This window comes from Chlamydomonas reinhardtii, chromosome 7 (assembly GCF_000002595.2).
Source record: "Chlamydomonas reinhardtii strain CC-503 cw92 mt+ chromosome 7, whole genome shotgun sequence".
Lineage (NCBI taxonomy): Eukaryota > Viridiplantae > Chlorophyta > Chlorophyceae > Chlamydomonadales > Chlamydomonadaceae > Chlamydomonas > Chlamydomonas reinhardtii.
The window spans coordinates 3,100,399-3,108,429 of record NC_057010.1 but is presented as its reverse complement, the minus strand read 5'-3'; the positions used below and the strand labels follow the sequence as shown (position 1 = coordinate 3,108,429).

General features: G+C 63.9%; 1 protein-coding gene across 1 annotated transcript; it reads left to right on the top strand.

Annotated features, from left to right (window-relative positions):
- The first annotated feature begins 6,554 nt into the window (after positions 1–6,554).
- On the top strand, positions 6,555–7,830 carry CHLRE_07g333675v5 (uncharacterized protein). The gene is made up of 2 exons (XM_043064230.1): positions 6,555–7,059; positions 7,249–7,830. The coding sequence occupies exons 1-2, from the start codon at positions 7,053–7,055 to the stop codon at positions 7,728–7,730; spliced, it is 489 nt and encodes a 162-aa protein (XP_042922798.1). The 5' UTR covers positions 6,555–7,052; the 3' UTR covers positions 7,731–7,830.
- The last annotated feature ends 201 nt before the right edge of the window (positions 7,831–8,031 follow it).

Sequence of the window (8,031 nt, the reverse complement as noted above, 5' to 3'; positions counted from 1 at the left end):
CTGAACTGGGCGAGGAGGCTGGCAAGTTGCGGGGCACCTGCAGCACGTGACGGGCTAGGGGCCGCCTCCTGACTGGCATCGGTTTTTTTTTGAGGAATCATCCTTACAAGGTTGAACAGGGGCAGACGCGCTGCCCCCCTACTGCCCGAAAGCAGCCTGGTCCCCGAGACCAGAACCCTGACAGGGCAAGAAGAGAAGAAAAGAGAAGAAAAACAGAAAACAAACACCTCAAAAACCGCCACCAACCACCCCCATCCATCCCACCCCACCCCACCCCGACCCGGCAGACAGAGCAGAAGGCTGGCCCCCCCGCCCCCCGGGAGGGGTTGCACAAAAACACCGCCAGACCTAACCCAAGCACCAGCCTACACCACAGCCTAACCGCAAGAACCACCACCACCGCGCGCCAGAAGAGGAAACACCAGCGCTACGCACTCGCCCCGCCCAAACCCACCCCACCCCCACAAGTCGGTTGCTTAAGCAACACCCCAGGAGAACCGGCAGAGGAGACACAAGCAGAAAACTAAATGGGCCAGATGTGGCGCTGACTAGGCGGGCTCCAGCCCGCTGCAAGACGCGCTGAGCAGGAAGGCCCACAGCCGCCCAGGCGCTGCGACGCCAGCCAGAGCTGAAACACATGGGCGCCAGATAAGCTGATGACGATAAACGCCACGCCAGCGCCTGGAACGAAACGCCGCCCAAAAGGAAACCTAGGGGGCCTGCACAGGTGATGCAAGCGTCAGCCGGGGCGCAATGGAGCGCTGCCCAGGCTCATGAGGCTGGAGGTACTGCGGCTGCGGTGCTGGCGTTGCCGGCGGCTGGGCCCGCTGGCCCCGCCGGGGTCCGCCGGCCCACGCTTAGCGGACCGCAGGGTGCGGGCGTCTAGGAGCACGTAGTCCATGTAGGCCGTCTGCACCTGCTGTGCGGCGTCATCCAGCTGCTCCGTCACGTCGGAAGGCAGGGGCGTGTCTGCAGGCTGGGCTGAGTATAGGCGCCACCAGCCAGTGAACTCGTCGTGCAGCTGTGCCAGGACGGCGGTACGGCCAGCCGGCACGCGGCAGACGGCCCAGTCCGGTACGGTGGCGCCCTTTTTTTTTTTGAGGAATCATCCTTACAAGGTTGAACAGGGGCAGACGCACTGCCCCCCTACTGCCCGAAAGCAGCCTGGTCCCCGAGACCAGAACCCTGACAGGGCAAGAAGAGAAGAAAAGAGAAGAAAAAGAGAAAACAAACACCACGAAACCCGCCACCAACCATCCCCAACCATCCCACCCCACCCCACCCCGACCCGGCAGACAGAGCAGAAGGCTGGCCCCCCCGCCCCCCGGGAGGGGTTGCACAAAAACACCGCCAGACCTAACCCAAGCACCAGCTTACACCACAGCCTAACCGCAAGAACCACCACCACCGCACGCCAGAAGAGGAAACACCAGCGCTACGCACTCGCCCCGCCCAAACCCACCCCACCCCCACAAGTCGGTTGCTTAAGCAACACCCCAGGAGAACCGGCAGAGGAGACACAAGCAGAAAACTAAACGGGCCAGATGTGGCGCTGACTAGGCGGGCTCCAGCCCGCTGCAAGACGCGCTGTGCAGGAAGTCCCACAGCCGCCCAGGCGCTGCGACGCCAGCCAGAGCTAAAACACATGGGCGCCAGATAAGCTGATGACGATAAACGCCACGCCAGCGCCTGGAATGAACCGCCGCCCAAAAGGAAACCTAGGGGGCCTGCACAGGTGATGCAAGCGTCAGCCGCAAGTTCAACTTCGGTGACCCACCCTGAACCTCCTCCACTTCACAAAGCGCGCCACCCGCCGACCAGATGGCAACAAAGTGCTCCAGCTTAGCCGCCTTGAGCTGTGCGGTGAGAAGCTGAGTGGGCAGAGCCGACAGGGTTTCAGGGGTTAGCGTGGCGGCAGTGAAACGCAGCTGCATCACCCTGCGCAGCTCGCTGACCACCTCCCGAACCACATGCTCCGACGTCTGCTTAGCAGGCTCGCGGGACCAGTACGCACACCAGACGGCGTACAAGAAGGTGGCCCGCAAAGTGCTCCACAGCAGCGCGCCCGCCCCCCGCGGGCCTGAGGCCCACATACCCATGCGGTCCCCCAGCATGAAGCCCGCGTCCGTCACAGGCGGCGCCGCTGCCTGGGGCGCCACGCAGGCCCACAGCTGCTGCAGCCACGTCCTCGCCTGCGCATAAGCTGGACACTCCAGGAAGACGTGCGTCAGGCTGGCCCACGCCCGCGGGCCAGGTGGCCCGCAGGCGGGGTGAGGACAGTGCGCCCCCAACCCCCCGCACCCCGTGGTCACCCGTGGCCGAATGCCCTTGCCCGCCCTGTACAGCCCGCAAGGCAGGTAAGCATGTTGCAGCCTGTACACCAGCACCTTTGCCCCCCGACTGGCGTGGCTGTCCCACAGCCTCCGCCACGTACCCCGCAGAAGGGACGCATCCGGGGGCGGCATGCGAGGGTCGCCCTGGTCACGGAGGTAGGCGAGGAGGCGGCCACCAAGCGTGTCGTGGCCCAACTGCGCCCACTCATACCCCTGCACATCTGCGCAGCGGTTCTGGTGCGTCACGAGGTCAGAGCCGATGGCAACACACGTGTCCCGGGTCAGGCTAACGGCCCCGTACTCCGCCTCACTGCCCGCACCCCCACCCGCGCGCCCAGGCGTGTCGGCCGAAACCCCAGCCGGCGCGCCCAGGCCCCTGCCCCTGCCCTTACCACCACCCGCCGGTTGTGACGTCTGCAGTGGCGGCCGCGCCTGGGGCGGCGGCTGGGGCACTGCCTGTCCCGCTCCTCCACCCTGGCGCCCCGACCCGCTGCCCCCACAAGCCTGCTGTCCCCCGGCCGGCCGCCCAATGGGCACGCGCGGCGGCGAGCTAGCACCGTCCTGCGGGGGAGGCAGCCCGCCGCCCAAGCGCCCTGCCCTCTGCTGCGGGGGCTGGGCAGGGCCACCGCGCCCTTTGGAGCGGGGCTGTTGCTGCGGCGGCGGCGGCGGTGCGTGCGCGGCTGGTTGCACCCGTCGCCCACGCCCGGGCGCCGCCGTGGCAGCGCCATCGCCTGCCCCGTCCTGTCCCCCCAGCGTGGCCAGGACCTCAAACCGGGAGCCGGTCCGGGGCCTGGGCGGCTGCACCTGGCACTGCTGCTCCTGCTGCTGCTGTTGCTGTACCCGCCGTTGCTGCTGGAGATGGAGGTCCGCCTTGTGGGCCAAGTACCGCTGCATCACAGCGGTCTGCTCCTGATCCTGCCTGGCGGCTGCCCGCTGATCAAAGGGCAGCTGCGGCGCGGGAGCCCCACTGGGCTGCTGCTGCACGCCAGCCGGCCCAGCATCGGCAGTGCAACGCCTGGCCGCCGGCGGCCCCCCCACGCCTGCTGACGGCTGCCCCCCGCTAAGCCCTCCCGCTGCCACCCGCTGCTGTGAAGAGGGCTGCTGCTGCCGCTCGGCCCTCAGGGGAGCCGCAGCAGCCCGGGTGCTTCCCCCCGCCATCAGAGCTGGCAGCGAGGGCGAGGCCACAGCGGGTGGTCCACTGGCGCCACCCGCGGCAGCCGCTGCGTCACCCAAACCCGCCGCCTCCTGCATCTGCACGTCCCCCACGTGGTCAACTATGTCAACACGTTGCCCACGCCGTGACGCCGCCCTGACAGCGCCACCGCCCGCCCCGTCCTGTCCCCCCAGCGTGGCCAGGACCATAACCTGGGAGCCGGTCCGGGGCCTGGGTGACTGCCCCTGGCGCTGCAGCTCCTGCTGCTGCTGCTGCTGTAACCGCTGTTGCCGCTGAAGATTGAGCTCCGCCAGCTCGGCCAAGTACCGCCGCATCACAGCGGTCTGCTCCTGATCCTGCCCGGCGGCTGCCCGCTGATCCAAGGGTGGCAGTGGCGCGGGTGCGCCACTGTGCTGCTGCTGCACGCCAGCCGGCCCAGCACCGGCAGGGCGAGGCCCGGCCGCCAGCGGCCCCCCCACGCCTTCCGCCGGCTGGACCCCGCTAGCGTGCTGTATGGCTGGCGTTGGCCCCTGGTGTCTTGGCTGCGCTGAGACACCAGGCGGAACCAGCCAGGATCACCCAGCAACTGCATAGCTGCCCAGGATCAGCACTCACAGGGCATCACAGCAGGGCGGGCGCCAGGCATCCAGACACCAGGCAACAAGGGCACGAAGACGAGCCACACCCCAAAAAAACAGCCAAGTGCTGCAGAGCTCCCCCGACCGCCACGCCCAAAGCACCCTGCTGCACACGCGGATGCAAATGACCAACCACAAAGGTTGATACGCCGCCTGCTCCAAGCTGGTGAAGTGTGGTGCTCGCCGAGATGTTAAAATGCTGACAAGCGAAATGTCGCCAACTCCACGGCGACGCTCCTGGACCGCCAGAATCCTATTCCATAGCGGTGTCGAGTTCCAAAGCACAAGCCGGCATAGGCTGAAGGGCGCTGGAGAGGGAGTGTCGCGCTACAGCTGCAAAGTGGACTGACGAAAAACGAGGACGCCCACAAATGCAAACTGCTTCACAGTGGTTCGTAGGCCTTAAGAAGCCTAAAACAAAAGGAAGCAAGTCAAACAGCGCGAGAGAAATGACGTCGACTGTTTCAAAGCTGTGCAGAAGGAAAAGAGGATGCAAGAATAGCAAGAGAAGAGAGTAAAGTAAAGTAAAGTAAAGTAAAGTAAAGTAAAGTAAGGATGCGACAGAAACTCTATACTCGCACCCGTATGAACCCTTAGAGGGATGGATTGCCCAGAAGGAAATTGTGGAGCACAATGGCATTTTGGAAGAACGGTTGCGCTACGCCAACGACCTCAATCGCGACCTGAAGAAAATGGCCCGTAAATCCACCGCCACCGGTTATACCAAATCAGGATTGTACGCGGAACTATGGGAGGCAGCGAGGAAGCACATCGATGAACGCTACGGCCTAAACCTGTTCGACAAGTTCTCATTTGAAGAGGCCCGCTGCGCGTTCAAATACCGCTGGGGCCTCTCCTGGAATGCCAAGCGAGCCGCAAGAGTAAAACACCCCATGCCCGGCTGCGCAGGCGGCGAATGCCCCCTGTGCCGCGGCGACGACGGTGGCACGCACACCCTGGGCGGCTGCACCCACCCACGCATGAAAGCAGCCTACATTGCGCGTCACAACCGCGCTGTCCAGCGGATAGCGAAAGCAATAAGTCAGGGCCACTACGGTGGCTGCGTTATGTACATGGACGCCGGTAAAGATGCCCCCGCTTACAGCGGGGGAACCCGCATCCCTGCATGGATGCTCCCCAGCACGCCAGAGAGCGTGCGCAAGAAGTTCCGTCCAGACCTGCTGGTCATTCCCACACTTCGGATGCACATGTCCAGACAGCCAGCCCGTGCACCCCGCACATGCCGCCAAAGGAGCGCCCATAAGGTCTACGTCATAGAAGTAGGATACTGCTCGGACCTAAACCACCCGGACAAACGGGCAGAGAAACTGCAACAACATGAGGACCTCGTTGCCGCTCTCCGCGACGCAGGCTGGGACGTGATGTACAGCCCAGACACTGTAGTTAGCCTTGGCCATACCGGCACGGTCACACCCAACCTTCATGCCCTCTTCAAAACACTAGGATGCCCCACGCAGTCCGCACACCACACATGCCGTAAACTAGTTCAGCACGCCGTCCACACCACAACCGCCATCACAGCCCTCCGCCGCGAAATCTACAGCCACAAATGGCCCGGGAGACCACCATAAAACCGTATGACCCGCTGTGGGAAAGGGGTCAGGCCCAGTACGCCTAGGCGCACTGGCAACCTCCCCTCTCTCACTTGGGGGACAGGGGCTCAGCGGCGGAGACCATCTATGCGGTGGTCTCTCATGCCCTCACGCCCCTACCTCCGCAGAACACGCCCTGTCATGCAGGGAGTACCTATTATTATTATTATTATTATCATGCAAGCGCCGTCACCTGTACTGGCCACGGGATTTGCGGCAACGTGCGCCTCCAAGCGCTGCTCGAGCTCCAAACGCAGCGAGGGGTGAAACAGCAGGTATGTGGGGAAGTGCCACTGCTCCCGGTGCGCATGTGGCAGGTCGGGCAAGGACAGGGTGAGCAGCACACTGTTGTGGTCCCCAGGCGCCCCATACGTGCGAGCGACATCCACCACCCACGGCGCCGCGGTGGCACTGACATATCACCGATCCAGGCGTGCAGGAGTGGCTGGCTTGGGCGTGGCCGGATGCGTGTAGCCCTTGGCGCCGCCACGCTTGCTCGCCCAAGGGTCCACCAGACTGAACTGGGCGAGGAGGCTGGCAAGTTGCGGGGCACCTGCAGCACGTGACGGGCTAGGGGCCGCCTCCTGACTGGCATCGGTGACACAGTTCCAGTCCCCACTGACAACAAGCACCCTGTCCGTGGCCAGGTGGGGATGCAGCCCGGCAAAGAAAGCAGGCTTGTCTGCCACGGCCGTGGGCGCATACACACACACAAAGCGCAGGCGCAGGTGACCCACGTCCCAATCCCAACATACCAGATGGCAGCGACTTTACTTCACTTTACTCTCTTCTCTTGCTATTCTTGCATCCTCCTTTCCTTCTGCACAGCTTTGAAACAGTCGACGTCATTTCTGTCGCGCTGTTTGACTTGCTTCCTTTTGTTTTAGGCTTCTTAAGGCCTACGAACCACTGTGAAGCAGTTTGCATTTGTGGGCGTGCTCATTTTTTGTCAGTCCACTTTGCCGCTGTAGCGCGACACTCCCTCTCCAGCGCCCTTCAGCCTATGCCGGCTTGTGCTTTGGAACTCGACACTGCTATGGAATAGGATTCTGGCGGTTCAGGAGCGTCGCCGTGGAGTTGGCGACATTTCGCTTGTCGGCATTTTAACATCTCGGCGAGCACCACACTTCACCAGCTTGGAGCAGGCGGCGTATCAACCTTTGTGGTTGGTCATTTGCATCTGCGCGTGCAGCAGGGTGCTTTGGGTGTGGCGGTCGGGGGAGCCCTGCAGCACTTGGCTGTTTCTTTGGGGTGTGGCTCATCTTCGTGCCCTTGTTGCCTGGCGCCCGGCTGGCCTGGCGCCCGCCCTGCTGTGATGCCCTGTGAGTGCTGATCCTGGGTAGCTATGCAGTTGCTGGGTGATCCTGGTCGGTTCCGCCAGGTGTCTCAGCGCAGCCAAGACACCAGGGGCCAACACCAGCCATGCAGCACACACACACACGGCGCGGCCGCAGCAGCACATGCCGTGCCATGTGGGGGGCCTGCCTTTGGGCATCGCCGCCCATTTCCAGACTTGGCAGCGGACCGCACCCCTGCAGTTGGGGGCAATGCTGCCAGCCCGTTCTTCAGCCCCGGGCTGCAGCTCCACCTTGCCCTGTCCACGCATAGCCTGGCGCACCGCGTGCAGGACCTGACGACGCAGCCTCAGGGCCCCAGCCTGCCTACCTACCCAGTCCTTCTGGTGGGTGCCACCACGGGGCTCCCAGAGGGCGAGCAGCTGTCCTCAGCCGGCGTCCGGGAGGTGACCAGTGCTGCCCTGTCAGTGCTGGACACCATGTGCAGGCAGGGCAACCAGCCGCAGCTCTTGCAGGGCCACTCTCTGCACAGCACAGGCCGCCCCTCCTGCATGTTTGCGGGGCTGGCCTTCAGCCGGCGCGCGACCAGCGCCAGCAAAGCAGCCTTCACAGCGGAGCTCATGCGCAAGTCACCGCTGGCGGTACCGCTCCAGCGCGGTCAGGCTTTTTTTTTTGAGGAATCATCCTTACAAGGTTGAACAGGGGCAGACGCGCTGCCCCCCTACTGCCCGAAAGCAGCCTGGTCCCCGAGACCAGAACCCTGACAGGGCAAGAAGAGAAGAAAAGAGAAGAAAAACAGAAAACAAACACCTCGAAAACCGCCACCAACCACCCCCATCCATCCCACCCCACCCCACCCCGACCCGGCAGACAGAGCAGAAGGCTGGCCCCCCCGCCCCCCGGGAGGGGTTGCACAAAAACACCGCCAGACCTAACCCAAGCACCAGCCTACACCACAGCCTAACCGCAAGAACCACCACCACCGCGCGCCAGAAGAGG